At 38.9% G+C, this 25,472-nt stretch overlaps 4 protein-coding genes across 4 annotated transcripts; 1 reads left to right on the top strand and 3 right to left on the bottom strand.

The window, feature by feature from the left end:
- Positions 1 to 9,758: 9,758 nt before the first annotated feature.
- LOC148771502 (uncharacterized) lies at positions 9,759 to 11,794 on the bottom strand. Its single transcript, XM_088816020.1, has 2 exons — positions 9,927 to 11,794; positions 9,759 to 9,789 (listed from the first exon to the last, which is right to left on the bottom strand). Exons 1-2 carry the CDS (start codon positions 11,792 to 11,794, stop codon positions 9,759 to 9,761), a joined length of 1,899 nt encoding a protein of 632 aa, XP_088672146.1.
- A 94-nt stretch (positions 11,795 to 11,888) lies between these two features.
- Positions 11,889 to 12,698, bottom strand: LOC148771501 (uncharacterized). Its single transcript, XM_088816019.1, has one exon. The coding sequence runs from the start codon at positions 12,696 to 12,698 to the stop codon at positions 11,889 to 11,891; it is 810 nt and encodes a 269-aa protein (XP_088672145.1).
- Positions 12,699 to 12,742: 44 nt separating this feature from the next.
- Positions 12,743 to 14,473, bottom strand: LOC105951015 (uncharacterized). Its single transcript, XM_088816018.1, has one exon. The coding sequence runs from the start codon at positions 14,471 to 14,473 to the stop codon at positions 12,743 to 12,745; it is 1,731 nt and encodes a 576-aa protein (XP_088672144.1).
- Positions 14,474 to 20,801: 6,328 nt separating this feature from the next.
- On the top strand, positions 20,802 to 24,282 carry LOC105951014 (F-box/kelch-repeat protein At3g23880). Its single transcript, XM_012974407.2, has 2 exons — positions 20,802 to 22,147; positions 23,768 to 24,282. The coding sequence occupies exon 1, from the start codon at positions 20,977 to 20,979 to the stop codon at positions 22,114 to 22,116; it is 1,140 nt and encodes a 379-aa protein (XP_012829861.2). The 5' UTR covers positions 20,802 to 20,976; the 3' UTR covers positions 22,117 to 22,147; positions 23,768 to 24,282.
- Positions 24,283 to 25,472: the final 1,190 nt, after the last annotated feature.

Genomic DNA, 25,472 nt, shown 5'->3' with positions numbered 1-25,472 from the left:
CAAGAGGACCTGGTGGCAAGGGAGGATTTTTATTTCTGCTTCGTTTGTACGAGTGTGCGTTTGAGAAAAAGAAAGAGAGAAGGAGAGAGAAAGAGAGAGAGAGGAGAAAGAAAGAGAGAAAAGAATTGGGCCCACAAATTTTTGGAGTGCAAAAGACTAAAAAGTCCATGCATTAGGCATGTGCAATGCGTGTGCGCCGGAATATGAGAAGATTCGTCGGAATATTCGCCCCAGGTGGTTATGTGCGTCAAAAATGAAAGTTTGGGTGTGCCCGTGCAACTTTTTTTAGTTAAGGTGGCAAAGCGCAAAAACGAAAAAAGTACAGGTGGCAAAATGCTATTAACCCTTATGTATTCAATATGCTCTTTGAGAACTATAAATAGATGGTATTGTAACGGATTTACGGCACACTTGAGAATACAACAAATAATAAGAAGAAAAGTTTCTATTCTCCTTATGTTTGATTTCCCATATTATTATTTTGCTTGAGTTTTTATTAATAGATTTATAACATTTTATCAGCACAACTTACTCTACCTCATTATTCGGTATTTGCAGAAAATTGAAAGTTTGCATTCACTAGCTGTCCTGAATGTTTGTTGGTTGAATAATTTATATCAAATTCGGTTCTCATTCTTTTATTCGGATGTGCCTACATTCACGATGAATATTAAAGGTAAATCATATAATTAATTAAAGTTATGTATGCCATGAATTACTGAATGCCTCAATCATTCTAGGCAGGTAAGAATTTACAAGAAAAGAAAATGAAAAATCATGTGTTCGTGAGCAACCTGAACAATTGAGACATTTATTTGGTTGAGAATAGAACAACACACACAATTCTTCGAGATCAAAAATATTTCTCGAATTTGATATTGGCAAAGGCAAATGCTAGTACAATTTATGAGACTACCAAACTAATCGATGGCTCCGGAAGAGCTAAAAGAGGAATTGAGAAGAGGAAATGGAAAGAGGAAATGGGGAAATTTTGGGAAAATTAGGAAAATTATACACGCATCGGGGACGATGGCTAGAAGAGGAATGAAACAGGGAAGAAGATTGCTCGAAGAGGAAGGGAGATAATGAATTAGGGAAAATTAGGCTAAAATATGTTTTTTTTTTAACTTGAAAAGACAAAAAAAAGCCACTCGAAATCGCATGTGTGCAATTCCGGTCATTTTGGCTTGGAAATGGGCAACGTGGCACAACTTATTGAGTTTGGGTGGGATTGATTTTTTTTTTTGTTGGGGTGGTAATCCACAAAAACGGACAAAGTTTAGGTGGTTTAATGCTATTTACCCTAATAAAAAAATAATATGGGCATAATTTAAAGAACCAGAAGATTCTTTTGCCCCATGAATGTGTGTGCATTGCATGCTCACAAGGTAAATTGATTATAAGACCATCTCCAATGGAAATTGTAGCGATACTCCAACATATGAAGAATTCAAGAGGATATTTGTGATCATATAGTTCTACATTGTGGACCATTTCGTTGTTTTATGGTTCTATTGGATGCATCATATAGATGGCACATGTAAGTCTATTGTCAACACGTACTGGCTTTTGCTAGACTTGTTACTCAAATTATAAGATGGGTTTTTGTGCATGATTCTCTTACAAACCATCTTAATTATTCTAGGTTAAGGGTTATATATGTTTGGCCAATAAGCCCATCCCTTTAATATGTATTATAAATAAGGGAAAAATTAATGTATATGACAAAATTACCCTCAACCCTTTACACCCAATTCTTAATTGTAACCCCTATTAATCAATTTTGAGCACAAAATCCAATTTTGACCTTTTTTTAAACTTTTTTTTTTTTGTGAAATTATTATTTTGCCTCCGGTTTCCGGCGTTGACTTTTTTTTTTGTGATTTTTTTATCCGATTTTTACTCATGCCGCTAAATGTTGATCGTAATTGTACTATCATTAACAGTAAATATATTGTCACTGAAAGTACATTAACGTAATTGTAATATCTTTGACAGTACATTAACGTAATTGTACTGTCGTTGACAGTACGTTTATGTAATTGTACTATCGTTGACAGTACAATTAGAGTCAACAAAAATATTATTATTATTATTTTGCCTTTATTATTTGTTTTTTTGTTTGATTTGTTGACAAGTCAACGTAATTATATTACTGTCGTTGACAGTTAAATAACTGTAAACACAATAATATTACTGTCAACAACATCATTATTATTTTTTTCGGTTTTTGTTTTGTTTGAGTTGTTGACGGAGTAACGTAATATTATTACTGTCTACTATTGTAGTATTACTGTAAATTCAAATAATAATATTACTGTGGTTGACGGTAATATTACTATTGTTACAAATCACATCAATATTAATACTTTTGACTTTTTGTTATGTTTACATTTGTTGAACGGTCAACATATTAATATTACTCTATTACACAATACTATTGACTTTTGTTGTGTTAGTTTTAGTGTGCTAGAGATTAATATAACAATATTATTGTGTTAAAGTGTAAAGAGTTAATATTACTGTCAACCACAACAATATTGTTGTTTAAATGGGGGCAAGAAGATGTTAAAGTAAAGAAAATTCAAAAAAAAAAAAAATCAACGCCGCCAAAAACCGGCGTTGACCGCCAGCGGCGGCAGAAACCGAAAAAGTTAACACAAGAAACCGGCAGAAAAACCAGGAAGAAAAAAAAAAGGTCAACGACAACGACGTGCGAAATTGTTCTGAAAATTGTGTTTTGGGTCAAAATTGAATAATTTATGAAATTTGAGGTCAAACTGGGGTTAAATTAAATTAAAGGATGAAGTTGATACATACTAAAAGGTGATGGGCTATTTTAGTTTTTTACAAACTTCTGCGCAATTTGTGGACTTTGTTGTAAAATAGTTTTTTACAAACTTCTATACAATTGTAGTCTTTTACAAACTTCTGTACAATTTGTGGACTTTTTTGTAAACTAGTTTTTTACATGGACTCCTTTATGATTAAGTATGGGATGATAGACTTATTTTTAATGGACTATAATAATAAAAAGGAAGAAAGAAAATTTTGTTTAGGTTTCCTTAATGAAAACCATAGGCTGGATTCCTCATAGAGTTAATTGCAAATACCACCCTTGCCTCCTTGTGTAAACAAAGTCAAAGCATGCAGTCCCCACAGAACAAATCATCTCTCTCACGCGCTGTACGTTCAAGTTTTTCTCCATTTTCACGTGTGAATTGTCTGAAATGCCCCCAAGTCTCTCCCTTTTGCTTTCCATTTGCTTTTTTTCCCTCTTATTTCCGTCTTTGTTTTTCATCCGTCTTCATCTTCCTCAAGAAGTCACTCCGGTGAAACATGGCCATCTCCAATTCTCTGAGGATTTTGATCAATCTGTTGGAATTTTCATGATTTCCAATAATTAATATTGAGTAATATTAATTTAATTGTGTAAAGATTAATTTCATTTATTTACCTGATCAAAATCATGAAGTAAAGTGAATGAAAATTGTCTTGATTAAATGGTTAAAGTTCAAAAGATGTGCGCTCGGTGTGATCGAGTGATAGGACTAGTTTGGGTTTAGATGTCCATAAATATTACTTTTGGGGACATTTAGTAGTTAGTCAAATTATTTGAACCAAAATCCAAATAATAAAATACTTGGCCCAAACCAATTTAATTAATTGGCCCATGACCAATTAATTTTCCTACGTTTTTTGAACTCGATAAAAAGAACAGACACATATCTCTCTGCTTCTTCCAACAATTGCATCCCTCTGTGAATGGATCTCTACAACCTATAAATAAAGGCGGAATCTGGCCAATCCTGTACTGAATTTAATCGGCAATTGAGAGATAGTTCTTCATATTTTTCTTTCTCTTCGTCAAAGTTCCGTTCGTTGTTCAAGTTCATCGTGGGTCGAATATTCGTGCAAATATTCGACAACCGATCGTTGTACCTTGGGAGACTACCGGGAAGAGACTGTGCACCGTTGACAGCCCGGAAATATTGTCTTAAGGGAATTGCCTTGGCAAGCCTCGATCGTTCTTTGTGTTTTTGACAATTCCTCTTTTCGACAAACAAGTAAGTATTTTTTCGTTTACGCAGATTGTTTATAATTATACCAACAATCTTAAGACAATATACAATTTCCGTGTTTTATAACTTCTGCGTAAATTTCTTATGCTGTGAGAAATTTGCTTCAGGTTTACAAAAGGTTGCGTAAAACTTCTTTATGCACAAAACTTGGGACGTAATTATTATTTTGTAAACAAAGTCAAACTTGTTCTATATTATGTATTATATTAGTGATGACGTAAAAAATAAATCACCTAGTGTGTTGAAGCTGGGAGAGCAAAGTAGGTCACGTGCTCACGAGCTAGATAGTCCTGAGAACTTTAATTTACTCTAGGATCCTGCGAACAGAAAACACGTAATCTAAGTCGGGGGTTGATCCGGCGGAAACCCCTCCGATGCTCAAGTCAGACGTGAAGATAGTTGGTAATTGTAGAGAGAATTCGAAAAGAAGCTTTGATTGAATAATAATAACGTACGTTTATTAAATGAATTTAAGTTGTATTTATACTTTATTGATTGGGCCTAGATCAATTTATCGGGCCCAACTTTCTTTAGGTGTGACTGGGCCTTCGTATAAATAGCTACTGAGTTGGGCCTGTGGCCCAGTAAATATGAGACTATTGGGCTGGGCCAATAGGCATATCATTAAGCCCCCCACTCTCGAGTCGATGTGGGAGTGAATTGGGGTGAAGTGCCATATCGTGTCGAGAGTAGAATTTTATTTCGTTTTTCGTGCTTGTGTCGTCGACGGAGGGATAATAATAATAATTTATTATTATTACTGTGTGGGCCGGAGTCGTGAGCGGAGTTATATTTAAAGTGCACAAATATAAAAATTTGCTTAGTAGTAGATAAGTCCTTGTGAAATCAGTAGAGGAGAGTATCAAGAACCACGCCGAATAAATATGGGTGAGTAATCAAATTTATTCTTTATATATCTCTCTCTTTTATTTTGCTCCATATACTTCGTTGTAGAAAAGAATTTATTCGCTGGCTGAGAAGATCTGTAGATAAAATAAGTATATGTCCCAAGTGGGGAAGGCGAAACAGTTGAAAATTATCCTGCGAAAGTCGATTGTAGATACCGAGATGACGTTTGGAACCATAGTGAAGGTAATTGGGTCGAGTTCCGGTAAAAAAGTTGCACCGGAGAAAGAAACATCGCGTTCCGATTGCACGCGGTTAGGGATATCTGGAGAAATTTCTGCGGAACCAGTAGATGAAGCCGCGCGGCTCGAGAATGTGAGAGGAGCCGCGCGGCTCGGCTCCGCGCGAAGTGGAGCCGCGCAATCCGTGTCTGAGGTTGAAGCCGGGCACGGAGCCCGGAGTGGAAAAGTGTGTGTGGAGAGAGAAGAGAGAGAGAAGGGGGTAGGTGGAGATGGTGGGGTTGGGGTGGGTGGTGCTGAGGCTAGTAGGAGTAGGGGGAGGGAGGAGAGAGAGAGAGAGAAGGAGAGGGTAGGTAGGGCTGGTAGGGGTAGGGAGGAGAGAGAGAGAGGAGGAAAAGGGTAGGGGGTAGGGTGAGGCGCGTCGCGCGGGGGGGGGGGGGGGGGGGGTACCCGCGCGACGCGCGGGATGGGGGGGGTCTGGCGCGCGTGGACGCGCGTCCGGCGCGTCCGCCGCGCGTGGGGGGGCGCGTGCGGGCGCGTGGAGGGGTCGTTTTCGGCCGTTTTCGAGGCGCGTCAACCTGTTTCTTCTCCGGGTGATTTTTTGGCATCAAATGTTGGTATTCCTAATATTGGTGATGATGTTGGTACTAGTAGGAGACGTCTTCGGTCTCAATTTGTGGATTTTGGGAGTGATAGTGAAGAATCGCTTAAGTCGAGTTCTTCTAATGAGTCCGAGGGATCCGAGAGTGATGTAATTCCGGATGGAGATGTGGAAGATGGTGATGACATTCCAGGCGAAGATGTCATTATAGACAAAAATAGAGGGAAGAAAATAAAACCACTTAATTTGAGTTTGGTGGATTATGATACTTCGTTAACCGAATCTCAATTCGGTATTCTTCGTAAGCTAGTTGGGGCTCCGAGGAATATTGAGATGCTCTTGCCTAAAAAAGGTGAACGATTGTATGCACCCCCTGTAGGGTTCGTCACCCAATACGTCGCATATTTGACATGTTCTTCGCAGATTGTGCCTGACTCAACTCTTTTGAAGATATGCGAGGAATTTCGGGTAGGATATAGTCAATTAACTCCGAACTTTATTCTCACGTTCGAAGCGTTTCGACGAAGAATGAGCGAAGTAGGATTACCGATTAGTGTTGAGATGTTCAAGGCATTGTTTACCCTACATCGTTCAAGTGATTTGCCCTTCTTCTGCACACATCCTCGGGTTCCTTTCAGATTTTTGAAGGGGATTATATTGAAGTGGGAAAAATGGAGTACTTTATTTTTTTATGTAAGGGCTCCGACGGCCGATGTTCCCCTTGTTTGGAATCCGGTATGCGAATCATTTAAGATAATGAAGAATATGAAGAAACGTATTAAGGAGTCGAGGTTGTGTGCTTTGGAGTTCGATCCGACTTGTATTATTCCAAAGGGTCAGGCGTCTACTTCGTTGCGTGTAGTCTATGCGTTTTATGCCTCTGACCCTTATTTTGTCTTGTCTCTACTCTTCTATTTTATCTCTTTGTGAGTAATTTTATTTATTTATTTATTTATTTTTTTTTTTTTTTATAGATGGGTGTATTGATTTCGCGGCTCTTCGGAAGAAGGCTACTGGAGGTGTGAAAAAGCAAGCGAAGAGGGATACTTTGAAGCAAGCGAAATCAAGTAGTAGCAAATCGCGCGAAGTGGCCCGCGTGGAGGCCTCACATGTGAGTGGAGATGATCGTAATCATAGTGTTGAGGGGGATGAGCTGGATCGAGTGGTTAATAATGGGAAGGATGAGTTGGTTGAGATCGAGTATGTGCCTGCACCGAAACGGCCTCGAGTGGATCCTGAGGTTTCTCATGTGCCTCCAGGGGGTGCAGGCAAATGCTTGTTCACGTACGGGGTGAACCGAGAGGGGAAGGATTCTTTTTGGGATACGACAGATCATACTATCGCGCTGAGGAAGACCGATGGTTTCGTTGGGGAGTACGATCGAAATCGGATGTCGGGTAAAGGTCGTGCTCATATGCTTTCGTTGGCTGGAGGAGACATGTGTCGGGTAAATATTTGTTTTAAGCTAATATGTTTTCGTTTTAGATTATAAATCTCGATAATCTAATATTATCTATCTGAATTTTGATATAGCTTATAGCTACGTGGAGGTATCTAGTGGAGCTGGAGGAGCAAGTCGAAAAGATCCATGATGAGGAGCGTGCTGGTTGGGAGGCAAGGGAGAAAGAGCTAAAGGCTCAATTGGAGGCTGCGGAAACCAAACTAGAGGTGGCCGAGACTCTACTCATTCAGAGGACCGATGAATTGGAGATTAGTAGGAGCGAGACCGAGGCGAGTAAAATTGAACTGATGAAACTAGATCGGTGCTATGACGAGCTGAATGAGAAGTATGATGCCGAGAAGTTTACGGGGAAGAGGTTTTTGGCTTCTTCGGCTGGAGCAGCTTATAAGGAATCGGTTATGTTAGAAGGGGAACGTCGCTTTCAGAAGAGTGATATCTGTCGAGCTATGATCGAAGATCGAGCAATAGCTGGGGTTTATGCTCCTTTGGTTAGGACGTGTCGTCAGTACTTACGCAAGGTTGGTGGAATTGACGAGAAGATTATTCGAGGTATGGAGGAGGACATTCCTGATGATGGGGAGGATATTGATGTCGAGTGTACTGAAATTGCCTCGGATGCGGAAGTAGATGACCGAACTACCGAAGCTACTTCTGCTCGTAAAGTGTAGTTTGGTGTGATGTTATTTTGATTTTCCTTAGAAAAAGACTTGGTTTTTTTTTTTTTTATTAAGTGGGTATGTCCACTAGTATTTTTGCATGCTTCATGACTTGGTATTTGTTTGCACCTTGAGACGTTAATTTTGCTATCAAAGTTATTGTTTATTCTTATTCATTGATTTCGCACTAATGTTTTGCATATAGCATTGTTCGAGATATTCTTGATGAGGGGATCAGTCTCTCAAGATTTTTTTATAATTTTTTGGGATCATGCCCTTTATTTTGGACCTTGTAGGTCGGAGTATTGTTTAGTCCATGGCCACGTTTTAAATATGAGGACCCTGTAAATCAACATAGAAAGATTCAGATAATCCTGCTGGCCAGGCTATGTGGATTATCTTAATTTCTCTAAGTGTTTGTAGGGTTGGGATGATATGAACCCGTTGTAACGGTTAAGTAATATATGAACAATAACTTTGAGAGTAAAGTAGAAACTTGATTTAATCATTAATAGGGAATGCGAAATGTCATAAGCCTCCGTGAGGCGAAGGGAAATAAATTGTCAAAACTGATAAATCGAAATATCGAAAAGTAATCTATGTAACTATAAGAGTTTTATTCTTCTTCCACGTCTTCCTTGTGCTCATCCGTACTTGGTGTATGGGTAGTATGTCTACTATCTTTGGTGTCTCTATGCCTGAAAAGTACTGAGGTAAAAAGAAAAAATCAAATACTTGTATTGAAGATTTAATTGTTTCATAAGTTGGAGTGATGCGTATTTGGGATCACGTACCCAATATGGGGACTATCTCTGTTTCTCGCATTCCGAGATATGAGATCAACTCATGAGTTGTGGTGAATTGATGCGCGACCCTGTCTGTCAAAGAAGATAGGGTTATTGTTTAGTATAGAGATCCACTAATGTGTTTGTGATATGACTTAGTAAAAAGTGGTGTTACCCTTTGTGAGGTAGTACGAAGTATCTTCTCTCTTTGGGCGAGTGGTGGGTGGTCGGCACCCTTTCGTAATTGAATCTCAATCTGTACGAAAATGATGAGACGTGTTATGGAATGCTGATGTAGATAATATCAATAGCCCCCCAGTTTGGGAGGGATGTTTACGCACCTCGTTATGGAGCCCCTTCTTGGGCTTTTAGAGACATTCTTGCAAGAAGAGAGACGTGGAAGGTTGTGAAGCCTGCAAGGGTAGTTGTTTCTAAGCGGCTTTCATACGAGGAAAATGTAGATGCAAACATAAACAAATTTGATTTAAGGTGGATGTATACCTCAAGCGTAGAACCTTTTGAGATTCCCTATATTCCAGGTTCTGGGTATAGGGCGTCCGTCGAGGTTCTCGAGACGATATGCTCCATTGTTGACCACTTGTGTGATTTTATATGGTCCTTCCCACTTCGGGTCGAGTTTACCGATTGGGCGTGAGGCTTCGGCTTTGCGGAGAACTAAATCTCCTACTTGGAAAGAGCGAGGGCGGACTTTGGGGTTATAAACTTTCGCCATGCGACTCTTGTACATTTGCTGTCGGATGGATGCAATCTCTCTTAGTTCGTCGACGAGATCGAGGTTAGCTCTCATTGTTTCTTCATTTGCCTCTGGAGAATAATTGATGACTCTCCAAGAGGGTTCGCCAATCTCGACGGGTGCTACAGCCTCTGTCCAAAAGCTAGGTTAAATGGAGATTCTCCTGTTGCTGTTCGTGGGGTTGTTCGATATGCCCACAGAGCATTGGGTAATTCTTCAACCCACTTTCCCTTGGCACTTCCAAGCCTTGTCTTGAGATGTTGAAGTATCGTGCGATTGGTTACTTCAGTTTGACCATTTGCTTGGGGGTTTGCAACCGAAGTGAAGAATTGCTTAATAGATAAGCCAAGACACCAACTCTTGACTTTGTCTCCACAAAATTGTGTTCCATTGTCCGAAATAATGGAACGGGGGATGCCGAAGCGGCACACGATGTTCTTCCAAAGGAATTGGATGACATCTTCTTCGCGAATGCGAGCTAAAGGTTCCGCTTCTACCCACTTGGTGAAGTAATCTACAGCTACAATGAGGAACTTGCGCCCTCCTGTTGCTGGTGGAAAAGGACCGACCAAGTAAACTCCCCATTGAGCGAAAGGTATGGGACTGTCAATCGGTTGCATCGGTGCTGCTGGGAGATGAAGGATGTTAGCGTGTTCTTGGCAAGGCTTGCATCTCTGCACTAGTCTTTTCGCATCTTCATGCATGGTGGGCCAATAGTAACCTTGTCTCAATATTTTGAGAGCTAAGTTTCTTCCACTTAAATGATTACCACAAATGCCTTCATGTACTTCCCGAAGCACATAGTCTGCTGCTGATGGGTTAAGGCATTTAAGATAGGGGAAGGAGAACCCTCGCTTGTAGATATCTTCACCTATCCTTAGAAAACGAGCCGCCCTTACCTTTATTTTCTTCGCTTGGGCGATGTCAGTCGGAAGTTCCCCGCTTTTGAGAAAGTTTGTGATGGGGGTGATCCAACAGGGTTCGCTCTCTTCAGCGCAATTCACTCCGTCGGTGGAGGCTATTTCTGGTTGGGAAGCCGTGAGGAGGGTGATTTTCCGGCTTCCAATGCTTGCCATGGAACTTCCAAGTCTAGCCAACTTGTCTGCATCAATATTGTTGGCTCGTGGTACTTGTTTTATCTCATAGCTGTCCAATTTTGAGAGGAGGGTATGCGCAAGAGCAAGGTACTTTGCCATGGATTCTTCCTTGGCTTCATAGGTCCCAAGGACTTGGTTGACTACTAACTGGGAATCGCTGTGTATTATGAGTTTGCGAGCACCCGCTGCTAAAGCGAGGCGGATACCAGCGACCAAAGCTTCATATTCGGCTTCGTTATTGGAGGCTTTGAAATCAAACCGTTGAGCATACTCTAATTCATCGCCATCTGGGCTTGTTAATACAATACCCGCGCCTCCTCCTTTAGCGGTGGATGATCCATCGACATTGATGGTCCAAGTGGGTATGGAGGTGCTCTCCTCCGATGTAGTCATCTCTACTACAAAGTCTGCCAGGATTTGAGCTTTGATGGCTGGGCGTGGTCTGAATTCAACCCCATATTCACTTAGCTCTATAGCCCATTTAGCTAATCGTCCGGAAGTTTCGGGACTTCTCAACATTTGTTTAAGGGGATAGTTGGTGAGAACTATCACTTGGTGCGATTGGAAGTACGGACGTAATTTTCTGGCTGCATTGATGAGCGCGAGAGCAAGTTTCTCCATATTGGTGTAACGGTGCTCTGGGCCTTGGAGAGCTCGGCTTATGTAATATATTGGTTGGTGACCCTTTTCACCATCCCGAATGAGCACTGCGCTAATGGCATCAGCAGAAATAGCCAAATAGAGGAAGAGAGTATCTCCTGGTTGGGGCTTCGTTAGTAGAGGTGGGGAAGTGAGATATGCTTTCAATTCTGTGAAGGCTCTTTGGCAGTCCTCATTCCACTCAAACTTTTTCCCACCTCTTAGTACCTTGAAGAAAGGAAGGCCCTTATCAGCTGATCGAGATATAAATCGGTTTAGGGCTGCCAAGCAACCGTTAAGTTGTTGGACCTTCTTAATCGATGTGGGAGGGGCCATGGAGGTGATAGCTTCAATCTTTGCTGGGTTGGCTTCAATTCCCCGTTGTGATATCATATACCCTAAGAATTTTCCGCCTCGAACTCCAAAAGAACATTTTAGGGGATTGAGCTTCATCTTGTATTTACGTAAGATGGAGAAGCCTTGACTTAAATCGGTTAGGTGATCCGCGACTTTAATACTCTTGACAAGCATGTCATCAATGTACACTTCCATGTTCTTACCAATCAAGTCCGCGAACATCGTGTTCACCAGGCGTTGGTAAGTAGCTCCTGCATTCTTGAGACCGAACGGCATAACTCGATAGCAGTAGATGCCTTGGTCAGTAATGAAACTAGCTCTCTCTTGATCTTCTGGGGCGAGCAATATTTGGTTGTATCCTTGATATGCATCAAGGAAGCTGAGAAGTTCGCACCCTGAGGTTGAGTCTGAGCTGGTTGATCCTTGGTAAGGGAAATGGATCCTTCGGGCATGCCTTGTTGAGGTCGGTGAAGTCTACACATAGCCTCCACTTGCCTCCGGGTTTAGGTACTAATACTACATTGGATAACCACTCGAGATACTGAACCGATCTAATGTGGCCTGCATCTAAGAGTTTTGCCACTTCCTCTTTGATATGTTTGTTGCGCTCAGGACCGAAAGTCCTTTTACGTTGCTTGACCGGTTTCAATCTTTTGTCAACGTTTAGTCGATGCAATGCTACTTTCGGAGGAATTCCCGTTAGATCTTGAGCTTTCCAAGCAAATACGTCACCATTGTGCCTAAGGAAGTTAACTAGCTGATTCTCCACTTCTTGATCTAGATCAGAGCCAATGCGGAGAAGCTTAGAATTATCTCCGGGTATGAGTTCTACTGATTTGAGCTCTTCAACCGCGGCTAGCTTGGCGGTGTCGTCGGGTACGCTGATTAGGATTTCTTTATCAGCTTCGATGACTGCGTTGACCCATTTTCGCTTATCTTGTCTCGGGGTGTCGTCTCCTTTCCCTAAAGGAATAGGTCTCTTAGATGGCTCACGTAGAGCTCTTGCATAACATTCTCGAGCGAGACGCCTATCTCCAAGTACCTCTCCCATTCCATAAGGAGTGGGGAATTTCCACTTTTGGTGGTACGATGAAGGTACAGACTTGAATGTATGGATCGCGGGCCTTCCCACGATGATGTTATAAGGGGATGGTTTGTCGACGATAAGGAATTTTATCATTTTCGTTACTCGACAAGGATCTTCCCCTAAGGAGATGGGTAACTCTACTTCCCCCTGGATAAAACACCTTCTCCCGTGAATCCTTTCAATGGTGTAGTGATGGGACTGAACCGTGCGTTATCTATGCCGAGCTGCTTGAATGTGTGGAGATACATAATGTCGGCTGAGCTCCCACCGTCCACTAATATCTTTTTAACTATGAAGTTGGCCACCGTTGATGTTATCACTAACGCATCGACATGATCTTCATCAGGACCTTCAAGGTCCGAGGAGTTGAAGACTATGCCATGATCAGGTCTTCGTATTTGATAGACGGATGCGGATGGAGAAGCATGTTCTTGATTCATACGTGCTGATCGAGCGAGGGTGCGTCTCGCATGTTGTGAGTCGCCACCTGCCGGTCCTACGGAGATAACAAAGATGATTCCTGGGGTGGGTTGGTTATCATTGTTATCTGGGTCGCGCCGATGACCCCCCTCCTCTCGTCGTTGCTTTTGATCTCTATTGTTATCTCGGCGTGGAAGATCATCGCGGCGCTTATTTCGAGGCTTATCAATGTATTCGCTCAAGTGGCCTTGCTTGATCAACCTCTCTATCGCCAATTTGAGTTGCACACATTCCTCGGTAGTATGCCCTTTATCTTTGTGGAATCGACAATAGCGATCCGATTTTTCTCGTTTCGCATTGGGTTGCATTGGGCGTGGAGGCTCTGCCAGACCTTTTTGTTCAACCACATGAAGTATTTCAGTGAGGCGAGTATTGAGTGGAGTGAATCGATTATAAGTTGAAGATGATTGGCCTTGAGGCGGGGGTGGAGGACGTCGATCATCTCGTCTCCTAATATCCGGGCGGTCATCTTCTCTCTTCCTCTTGGGAGGAGCATTGGCAGAAGCTTCCTCTATGCGTATATATTTTTCAGCTCGATTTAACAGCTCATCTAAGTTGCCAGGAGGTCTTCCTGCGATAGATTCTTTGAACCTACCCGACTTCAGGTTTTGCTGCATAATCCCTGAGAGCATGTCTTGTCCTACACTGGGAACTTCATGAACAACTTCCACAAAACGCCTGATGTAGTTGCGGAGTGTTTCATTGTCTCTCTGTACGATAGAAAAGAGATGTGCTGGAGTTTTAGCATATTGCTGATTGATGGCGAATTGGTTGGTGAAACGCAATGACAACTGAGCGAAAGTGTCAATTGATCCTGTGGGCAGAGCGTTGAACCAATTCATGGCTCTCTTGGATAGAGTGGTGCGAAACATCTTGCACATTGCTGCATCTGTCGGGCCATATAGGTCTGCCATAGCGTGGAACTTCTCTATGTGTTCCTGCGGGTCGGTAGTTCCTTCGAACTGAGGTAAGCCCGATACTTTCACTCCTTGAGGCAATACCTCGTTGAGGATGTTTAGGGTGAAAGGACTGCGCCTTGTTGGGACTGGCGCTCTTCCGTCGATTGGGTTGTTCAATCTGGGGAACTGGTTTTGGCGAGATACTCTACTATTTATCTCGTCTTCCCCTTCATTAAAGATATGAGCTCTTCGTGGAGACGCATCACCCCGTTGGAGTGAATGGTGGCGTCGCTGTCTGGGTTGTGGCTCCCTGTGATTGGTAGATAGCTGCATCCGGGATCTTGGATCTGAGGTGGATGAGGATACACTTATCCAATCGTCATTGTTCTGGGCCGGTTGTTGTACCCTAGGTGGCATTGCGGGTGGAGCATTAGCTGGGATCACGGGGGGAGCGTTAGCTGGGATCGCGGGGGGAGCGTTTGCTGCCATCGTGGCGATATATTGCGCCACCGCATCAGTGGCGGCGCGAGTAGAAACTTCTGTTATCATTCGTTGGAGTGCCTCCTCGGTTATTTGAACCGTTCGAGAAGCAGGTAGAGGTGGAGCCTGTAGTGGAGGATCGGCGAGTGGTGGATCCCGAGGGGGAATCACCTGAACCTCATGTGGTGGATCCGGAGCACGTGGAGGAGGTGGCAAGCCAGAGCCTCCTCGAACTGGGAGGTTGTTAGCTGTGTCATTCTCTCTCCGAGTGGACTCAGGAGGATCTTGCTGGCTACGTGATCTGGTCTGCATTCCCACAGACGGCGCCAAAAATGATGACGTAAAAAATAAATCACCTAGTGTGTTGAAGCTGGGAGAGCAAAGTAGGTCACGTGCTCACGAGCTAGATAGTCCTGAGAACTTTAATTTACTCTAGGATCCTGCGAACAGAAAACACGTAATCTAAGCCGGGGGTTGATCCGGCGGAAACCCCTCCGACGCTCAAGTCAGACGTGAAGATAGTTGGTAATTGTAGAGAGAATTCGAAAAGAAGCTTTGATTGAATAATAATAACGTACGTTTATTAAATGAATTTAAGTTGTATTTATACTTTATTGATTGGGCCGAGATCAATTTATCGGGCCCAACTTTCTTTAGGTGTGGCTGGGCCTTCGTATAAATAGCTACTGAGTTGGGCCTGTGGCCCAGTAAATATGGGACTATTGGGCTAGGCCAATAGGCATATCAATTAGAATTTTCTGTTTTAATTTATCTGCGTAGATGAAAGAAATCTGTGACATTGAAATTTTGTGTTAATTTTCCCTGTCTTGAAATTATCATCAGTATGGTAATTGGTAGAAAATATATTTTATGCCAATAACTATCTGGGTTTTATGCAATTCTATTGTTTTTTTATACATATTCAGGGTTTTATACATATTCACGTGTGTATGCAATTCTATTGTTTTTTTATACATATTCAGGGTTTTATTGAGTTAATAAAAGTGGTTTTTTCATGTTTGCAAATAGTGTAGCAAAGTGAAAACAAGTTTTAAAGTCTTCTGTATACATCATATTGAATATTCTAAATATTCGTATTTGCCTATTTAGTTTAGAGGAAGTTTTAAACAAATTCCCAAGGCAAGGAATTTTTAATTATAACCGTTGTTTGAATAAATTTGTGAAGATGGCTTCAATCAATGATACTACTCCTAAAGTTGTCGGCGCGGCCGAAAAACCAAACAAGTTCACGGGTACGGACTTTGCTACTTGGAAGAACAAAATGCTCTTCTACCTTACTACCATGAATTTGGCTAAATTTCTCAATGAGGAGGCACCTAAGGCGAAGGAAGGAGAAACTCCCGAAATAACAAGGAAGTCTTCCAAGCCATTGATGCCTGGAGTCACTCTGATTTCCTATGCCGTAACTACATCTTGAATTGCTTGGACGAACCGTTGTACAAAGTTTATAGTCCTATAAAGACTGCTAAACTTTTGTGGGATAGTTTGTCCAAGAAATAAAAGTCTGAAGATGCGGGATATAGGAAATTCATAGTAGACAAATTCCAATTTTATCGAATGGTCGATAGCAAAACTGTGAGTGAGCAAGTGAATGAACTCCAACTCATGATCTACGATATTCTCGCCGAGGGTCATGAGGTGAGCGAATCCTATCAAGTGGCTTCCATAATTGGAAAGCTTCCACCGAGTTGGACGGAGTTCAAACACTACCTAAGGCACAAGAAATCGGTTGCCAAATGGACGCTGGAGGAACTCATTGCAAGGCTCAAGACCGAGGAGGATAATAAAATTACCGACAAGGGTGATCAATACGTGGCTAAGGCGCACATAGTGGAGAGCTCGAAACAAAGCAACAAGCGAAAAAATCCTACATTTAACAAAGGACCAAACAACAAGAAAAATAAGAGGTTCACCGGAGCGTGCTTTGTTTGTGGAAAGAATGGACACCTTGCGAAGAATTGCCGCCACCGCAAAGAAAACAATAAAAATGAAGCAAATGTCACCGTGGACTTAGCTACTTCCGAGAACGACAACATGCACCTTTCGGCAGTCGTAACAGAGGCCTACCTATTGAGCGATACTCGAGGATGGTGGGTAGACACCGGGGCAACTCGTCACATTTGCTATGATAAGAGCATGTTCTCCTCCTATAAAAAGTTGGAACAAGAAAAAAAGCTCTTCATGGGAAATGATGCTTATTTGGTGGTTGAAGGACAAGGACAAGTGATCCTAAAATTCACTTCCGGAAAGGAAGTTACCTTGAACGATGTGCTACACGTTCCGGATATTAGGAAGAACTTAATCAGCGGTTCTATCCTAACCAAGAAAGGTTTCAAGTTGGCTTTTGAGTCAGAAAAATTTGTGCTAACCAAAGGAGGATTCTACGTCGGAAAAGGGTACCTATGTGATGGTCTCTTTAAGGCGAACGTAGCCGTTATCGGCAAGAACTAAGCTACTACATTTATATTAATAATTTTTAGTTTATATGGTTTATTTGCATTTTGTGATAAGAGTTGTAAGAATTTATTGTGTTGGAAAAAGTCGTGTGTAAAACAAAGTTTTATCATACAAGTTTTTGACTAGTATATTTAAAAAAAAAAAAAAAAAAAAATTTGCCCTATGTTTTATAAGTCTGTATGAAATTTAAAATTATTAAATCATATAAATATTTTATTCTTTCTTTTGAAACAATATTGTTTCAATCCAATGACTTGGTTGAATTTGGGCATAATTAATATTTATTTATACTTCAAATAAGCACTCATGAGGGGTGCTTGATTTCTCTGTTTTCAGTGCAATATGATTCTATCCAATCATATTGTGAGTATTTTTAAAAATTAAAGTTCTTAAAATTTTGAGTTTAATAAAAAGGTAGCAAATGTGTATTTGTGAAATACAAAATAAGAAGATAACTTCTTAAATCCGATAGAGCGGATAATATGAGTAACTTATTTGTGTGCATGGAAAAATCATTGCACCCTATTCACATTGAATGGGATAGTCAAATGAAAAATCATGATTTAAAGACACGATTAAACTTGAGTTTACCGAACAACTTGTGGGGGAAACTCCTTGTGTGTCTAATGACATATTAAATAGAGTTTCACACAAGATGAACATTCCTTATGAGTTATGGAAATATATATAATTGAGCTATAAATATCTCAAAATGTGGGGGTATTTGACTACAAGTTAAATATGTTTGTATATGTCCTTGGGGATATAGATATAGCGAAGCAATATAATTAGATATTTGATTTAAAAATAATCAATTAACAAATTGCTCTCATACTTTACTATAGTAAGTCTCGACATATTCATTGTAGACATATAATGTGATAAATTTACTCTCTAATGGAATAAATTTCCATTGATTTTGAGAAGTCCTAAGATAACCTAGCGGATCCATTTAATAAAGGTTTATCTAGCGAGAGAGTTAAATGTGCATCGAGGGGAATAGGTTTAAAGCCTAAATAACTAAGTTACCTTATAGGGAAACCTAACTTGGCGACTGGAGATCCCACGGACCAAGTTCAATAGGACAACCAGTTCTGTGTAACTTAAATAAATGGAGCACTTAGGAGTTTTAACTCCATCTTATTCCTATGATGCAATAAGTGCAACCTACAACGTTCAAAAAGGTTAAGCTATTGCTTATAATGACGTCTATATCTTGTAAATTACAAGTGGGGTATAGTAGGATACTATTTATAGATGTGGTCACCTATGTTAGTGTGAGCTGGGTCGGCTCGTTGAGAACTCTTAAAGGCTGGAATTCTCTAAAGCACTCGCAGAACCCGAGGATGTTCAGGGCCAAAACGAACACAACCGAGAACTTGAACAAGTTCGTTTAGTAAGGTGTTAAGTTTATTGTCTTGGTTTACACAAACAGCCGACGGTTCAAGATGAAATAATTCACCGATTGGCTAAGTAAATCCAATAAGCTTTAACTAGGGAAGGTTCAAGATGAAATATTTCACCTATCCCGATGTTGTACTATTCACTAAGGAATTTTGACAAATAGATCTTATGCTATAAGATTGGAAGAACAATTTTATTCATGTGGGGGATTGTTGGAATTTTCATGATTTCCAATAATTAGTATTGAGTAATATTAATTTAATTATGTAAAGATTAATTTCATTTATTTACCTGATCAAAATCATGAAGTAAAGTGAATGAAAATTGTCTTGATTAAATGGTTAAAATTCAAAAGATGTGCGCTCGGTGTGATCGAGTGATAGGACTAGTTTGGGTTTAGATGTCCATAAATATTACTTTTGGGAACATTTAGTAGTTAGTCAAATTATTTGAACCAAAATCCAAATAATAAAATACTTGGCCCAAACCAATTTAATTAATTGGCCCATGACCAATTAATTTTCCTACGTTTTTTGAACTAGATAAAAAGAACAGACACATATCTCTCTGCTTCTTTTTCCAACAATTGCATCCCTCTGTGAATGGATCTCTACAACCTATAACTAAAGGCAGAATCTGGCCAATTCTGTACTGAATTTAATCGGCAATTGAGAGATAGTTCTTCATATTTTTCTTTCTCTTCGTCAAAGTTTCGTTCGTTGTTCAAGTTCGCCATGGGTCGAATATTCGTGCAAATATTCGACAACCGATCGTTGTACCTTGGGAGACTACCGGGAAGAGACTGTGCACCGTTGACAGCCCGGAAATATTGTCTTAAGGGAATTGCTTTGGCAAGCCTCGATCGTTCTTTGTGTTTTTGACAATTCCTCTTTTCGACAAACAAGTAAGTATTTTTTCGTTTACGCAGATTGTTTATAATTATACCAACACAATCATGGACCGCCGCTGCCGCTGCACGAAGATGAAGATGGTGGAAGAAAACTCATTTCTTGGGTCTCCACCGCCCACCGACGCACACCTCCGTCGCGGCATGCCTCAACTGGAGGAAGATCTGAAGATGTGGTAGTGTTGGGGTGGTGAACAGCGGCAGAAGGCTCCGACTTGGGCTGAATGGTGAATGAATTATGTTGTGAGTTGGACGGATTGAGTGGAGTGGTTGGGGGGTGGAGGCAGGAGGCGGTGGTCGGGGCAGGGAAGAAGAAGATGAAGACTTTTTTTAATTTATTTTTTATTTTTTATAATTATTATTATATTTAACATATGTTTTATTTTGTATTTTCTTCATTATTAACATATATGTTCATTGTATTTAATAAATATATTTGTTTACCTATATTCTTTTTTTCTTTTTTTCTTATTTTTTAATTATTATTATATTAACATTTATTTTATTTGTTAAAACACTATTACTTGTCTAATTGCAAAAAAAAAAAACACCTGGGTTTTTTTGTCTTTTAACTTTTGGTCAAGCAAAATGCCACTGGGTGCGTGCAGTGTGCTTCAAACTAGGTTACACATGGAGGTAGGGTAAACAGTATAAAACCCCCCTATGTTAAGGAAAATTTGCGCCAAAAACCCTCCTATGTTTTTTTTTCTTGCGTTAATTTACTTTGCACGAAATCCTCTTTTCCGTTAAAAGTTAACACCGTTAACTATAAAATGGATTTTATGCAAGTTTTTTATAATATAGGGTGATTTAGTGCATAATTTATACAATACAAGGGGATTTTATGCAACATTAATTTATTCATTTAAATTTTTCACACTATCTTCTCAAATTAAGTCGGACACTTAGTTACCATATAAAAAATATAAATTTAATATGTGTGGTAAGTATTTAAAAAAAAATCAATTTTTATATAATATAATTATTAATATATTTAAGAATTTTGATTTTGTAAAATTTATAATTATTTTGTTAGAATTACATGTGAAAATAACGTAAATAATTTGAGAATTCGTTCCATCTTCCATCTCGAACATTAATTTTTTTGGTTTTCATGTTTTAAATTAATCGACTTAATTTAAGAAAATATTTTGAATTTTAAATAATAAATTAATTTTGCGTAGAACCCCCTTGTATTGCAAAACCATGCACCAAATCCCCATATGTTATAAAAAAATTGCATAAAATCTATAGTTAATGGTGTTAACTTTTAACATAAAAGGGGATTCCGTGCAAAGTAAAATGAAATACATGGGGGTTTTATACTGTTTACCCCATGGAGGTATGGTAGAGTTTTTTTTTCACAAAGGTTATTTGCCAATTCGCGATTTCACAGGGGTGCTATTTGCAATAAACTCTTTCTCATACGAAACAAAAATCTCAAAACACCCAAAACGGTAAAACAAAACCCTAATTTTGTGGCAGTGTCAACCAAGAATAACATTTTGAAGGGTGACAATCACTTTTTAAAAAAATGAGGAGGTAAAGTGCAAAAATTAGAAATGTATAGGGGGTGATGTTCAATTTTCCCAAAACGAAATTAGATAATAATAATAAAGAAGAAAAGAAAATTGTGTTTGGGATTTCCTAATCAAAACCCTAGTCCGGTGGCTTTCCCGTACGCTAAACTCGTAAGCCACCGCCGCCGCTGCCGCTGCTGCAAATGGAGACCGGCAAGGCTGAACAAACCACCGATCATTTTCCCCAAGAAATCATAGAAGAAATCTTGTACAGACTTCCGGTAAAATCTCTATCGAGATTCAAGTGTGTTACCCCATCATGGGGTTCATTGATCTCCAGCAAACAATTCATCAAAACCCATCTCCAACGTTCGAAAAAGATCGAATCTTTCACCGACAAAAGAATCATCTCAACCTGTAAAGGCAATCTAAAGGCATGTTCTCTGTCCTCCTTGTTCACCGAACCGGTCACTCGTGCCTTTTCTTTCGATTTCATTCCGATTAATAGTTCGAGAGATGTAGTTATCGTCGGTTCTTGCAACGGTTTGATCTGCGTATTAGTAGATGCATGTCGGTTTTTCTTGTTGAATCCTTCGACAAGAGAGTCCAAGGAATTGCCCGACTTCTTTACCGGAGCGCTTTTCCCGAAGAATGTCGGTTCTATTCGTGGATATGGCTTTGGATTTGATGAGAGTAGTGGTGATTACAAGGTTTGCGCCGTTTGTTATATGATATTCCGGTTTGGTTCAAACTTGACTTTTCCGAGTACCGCAAGAGTGTATAGCTTAAAGGACGATTCTTGGGGACGTAATTTTTTCTTTAAGGATGTGTGTATATTTGGTTCAGCCAAGTTTGTGAGTGGGAAGTTACACTGGATTAGCTATTCGAAAACGAATCCGAAATGGGAAGTTGTTTGTTTCGATTTGAAGAGTGAGACTTTTGGAATCGTGAAACAACCTAGTTGTATCGAGGGTTATTACAGCCCAGGATTGGGAGTTCTCAAAGGATGTCTTTGTGTGTTTGCCGACTATGTTTCAACTATTAAGTTCGACATCTGGATTTGGAATAAGTATGGGGTGGATGATTCTTGGGCTAAACATGTCACTATTTCTTATCGATCCGTTTCTTGGGAGCCTTCATTGCCGGAAACATATAATCTCATAACTCCGTTGTTTGTTTTGCCAGGTGGCGAGGTTCTGTTTACGTACGGATCGGTTTTTTTTATTTACAATAAGAAAGACAATTGCGTCAGGCAACAACACACCGTTGACTTTGACCTTGATCGTGTTCGTGCAGCGGAGGTCTACACTGAAAGTTTAGTCTCACTTGTACTTGATGATTGATGGTGGTGAAGAAGTGAGGCAAACTTTAATGGTATGATATATGGTATGATATGATTAAAAGAAAAGTAGCATAAAAATGTTTAATTTTCTTGGATTTTTCTTTTTCAAAATTCAAATCATGTTAGGAATTGAGAAACTAGGTGACATGCATGATTCGAACCCTAGTCTTTTATTCTAACAGTAGATGTTAGGTACCAACTCTTTGTGCTCGGATAGTACAAAGATGGTTAATGGTGTTGGCTTCTGAAGTAGTTTTTGTTAGAAGAGTATCATATTGCTTTGTAATAAAGTCTTTTTTTTAATCTCATTAAAAGAATAAAAAAATAATAATGAAAAGAAAAAAATTGGATTTTTTGAAGTTAACTAATGTTGAAGTTAACTAATAGTGAGTCAGTCAACTGAAGCTCAGACGACCCGGAAAAAAAAAAAGAAAAAAAAAAAAAGACAAAAAACACTAATTTTTTTTCTAAACAAAGAAAAACAAAAGAAAGAAAAAAGATTTCTAACAATGTTAAAGTTAACTAACACTAACACGTTAAGACTTGGGAACTTTAATTTACCATTCAACTTTTTATTCACCTATAATATAATATGGTTTTAAATACAAAAACATCCATGTACTATGGACTCTGTATCATATACCACATGTACTATACATAAATACAAAAATCTCCCAACCATTACATATTTCCAAAATTTGTTTTAGCAGGACGAAAATACCCCTGCAAAAGCCTATAAATATAAGGGGTTCGGTTGAGCCAGTTTCCACTATATTTTTTAACATTTTCATTCTATTTTTTTTGGAAAATTTTGGTATTTTTATTTTTTTCTTCAAAACATATAATTGCTTAGATTTTTTTTTTATGTTTTTTTTTTTCTGAATAAATTTTTGTCCTTTTGAATTTTTTCATTATTTTCTTAAATGTCTTCACGTATTCAAATTCTCAACAATCATATGGTGTTTTCTAGCTCTATGTAAATGAAAACAATCCTTACCCGAAAAACATCCTTAAAATCCCATAATTGTTGAGAATTTGAACTACCGGAAGACATTTAAGAAAAAAAATGAAGAAATTCAAAATGACAAAAATAAAAGGTTTATTCAGAAAATAAAAAAAATCAAGCAATTAGATGTTTTGGAGAAACAAAATAAAATAAATAAAATTTCATAAGTAAAATCGACCGAAAATGTTAAAAATATAGTGGAAAATGGCTAAAACAAACCATTATGTTTATAGGCTTTAACATGGGTATTTTCGTCCAGCTAAAAACAGGTGTTGAAAAAAATGTAAAGGTAGGGGTTTTTTGTATTTATGTGTAGTACATGGAGTTATATGATACAAAGTTCATAGTACATGAGTGTTTTTGTATTTAACCCTATGATATAAGGGTAATATGTCTCACACCCGTCAAACCAAACCTAATTAGATATGAGTGACAACTTCATATAGAACATTTTAACAACATCCCTACTTAAAAAAAAATTGATACATATCCTTTGATTTTTATTTAAGCCAAAAATTCCCTTACAGTACCTAATAAAAATCACGTTTTTCTCTTCATTTCTCTCTCTCTTCGTCCCCAACCCCTCCCTTTTTTTTTCTTTTCTATTCTCTTTAACAAATCTAAATTTAATAAATGTTATATTCAGTTATTGTTGTGGGAGGCTACGATGGTGGTTATAGTAGGTGGCGGCGACGATGGAGGCGGTGGTTAAGGAGGCAGTTATGGAGGTTATGGCAATGAAAGAGATGGTTATGGAGGCAATGAGACAACAACTATAATGGTGTGAGGTTAGATCTATGTTAGGAGGCGGCAACTATGGCGGCTGGAGTTGGTGGGGCGACTAGGTTTTGGTAGATGGGGTTTTGCGGCGGCTAGGGAGTCATTGATTGCTAAGGTTTGGCAACGACTGTAATTTGTTAGATGTTATGGTTTGACGGCGGCGGGAAGATGTTTGATGTTAAGGTTTGGTGGCGGCTGGGAGTTGTTGGATGCTAGGGTTCGGAATAGTACATTGTAGTAAACAATAGTATATTACAGCAAACCATAGTATACTATAGTACACCGTAGTATTTTTACAATCTGTTGTATTATTAAAAAAAACAAGAAAATACGTTTTTTTTCGTAATTTTCAATATAATGTTATAAACAAGGAAAAAAAATAACTTGCTTGTAATAATGTAAAACATGCTAGAATGAAAAAAAGGAAAAAAATAAAGATGCCGAAGTCTGTAAAAATAAACTAAAATAAAATATGTTAAATGAAAAAATGAAAATTTTAAATGTATAATAAAAATGATAATTGTAATTTGAATTTTACTTAATGCAGATATCAAATTTGTTATTGGAGCGGCATTTTTTGAATGAATTTTATAAAGGATGTGAAACAAATATTTAGTTTGATTTGCATTTAATTCTAATAACTTTTCTCACGAGAGAGACCTATATCTTAAGACTCCAATAATAATATAAGGGTGAATTTGAGCTAGGCCCATGAAATGAAGTTTTGCTACAAATCAACATATCCTTTAACTTTAATTTCAAATAAGCCCACAAAAACATAAATTCCCAAACATAGTCTATATATATTTCTATTGGAGATAAGCCCAACGTAACCCACCCCCCGCCCACCAGGTCCGTTCCGACCTAACCCGACCCGGTCCTGTCCGACCCAACCTTTTCCTTTTATTTTTTTTTTGTGGCATTAGTCCGGGTTGTCGGAGCTCCGGTTAGCTAATTCAACATTAGTTAACTTCAACATTAGGTGACATTCCATTTTTTTTTTATTTTTTTTTATTTTAATTTGTTTCCAGTGGTGAATCGCCGGAGCTACGGTTAGCTGACTCAACATTAGTTAACTTCAACATTATTTAACTATTAGTTAACATTTTTTTTTGGGAAAGTACAATTTGCACCTCTGAACTATGAGGCTTGTCACAAACACCCCATTGAACTAAAATGGCCCATTTGTTTACAGTCTGTTAGTGGATGATGACGTGGCATATTCATTTTATGATTTTTTCTATTATTTCACTTTGCGGGACGCTTTTACACTCAATTTTAAATAATCAAAATACAAAAATAAAATAAAGAGGAAAGTAAAGTTTTTACCCCTGAACTATAGGAGTTGTACTAAATATCCCTATGAAACGTATCAAAATGGCCCTCCATTTATAAGCTGTTAGTGAATGATGATGTGTCATTTTTATTCTTTTTTATTATTGTTGCACTTATTAGACTTTTTACCCCTCAATTTATATTTGTCTTTTTGTTCTTTAAATTAAAAAAGGAAAAAGCTAGATTGAATAAAATATAGCTTAAAATCATACATCAATTCTGAAAACTAATCGGAG

The sequence above is a fragment of the Erythranthe guttata genome, chromosome 3 (genome assembly GCF_056151865.1).
Source record: "Erythranthe guttata isolate IM_541 chromosome 3, IM_541, whole genome shotgun sequence".
NCBI lineage: Eukaryota > Viridiplantae > Streptophyta > Magnoliopsida > Lamiales > Phrymaceae > Erythranthe > Erythranthe guttata.
This window is presented reverse-complemented; position numbering and strand designations above follow the sequence as displayed.

What these genes read in the sequence shown, in the direction of transcription:
- LOC105951014 (XM_012974407.2), top strand. Translation starts at nt 20,977, where the DNA reads ATGGAGACCGGCAAGGCTGAACAAACCACCGATCATTTTCCCCAAGAA.
- LOC148771501 (XM_088816019.1), bottom strand. Translation starts at nt 12,698, where the DNA reads ATGATAAAATTCCTTATCGTCGACAAACCATCCCCTTATAACATCATC.
- LOC148771502 (XM_088816020.1), bottom strand. Translation starts at nt 11,794, where the DNA reads ATGCCGTTCGGTCTCAAGAATGCAGGAGCTACTTACCAACGCCTGGTG. An exon ending in GCTGTAGATTACTTCACCAA is followed by an intron (nt 9,790 to 9,926) that starts GTGGGTAGAAGC and finishes GTGGAGACAAAG; the next exon opens with TCAAGAGTTGGTGTCTTGGC.
- LOC105951015 (XM_088816018.1), bottom strand. Translation starts at nt 14,473, where the DNA reads ATGGCAGCAAACGCTCCCCCCGCGATCCCAGCTAACGCTCCCCCCGTG.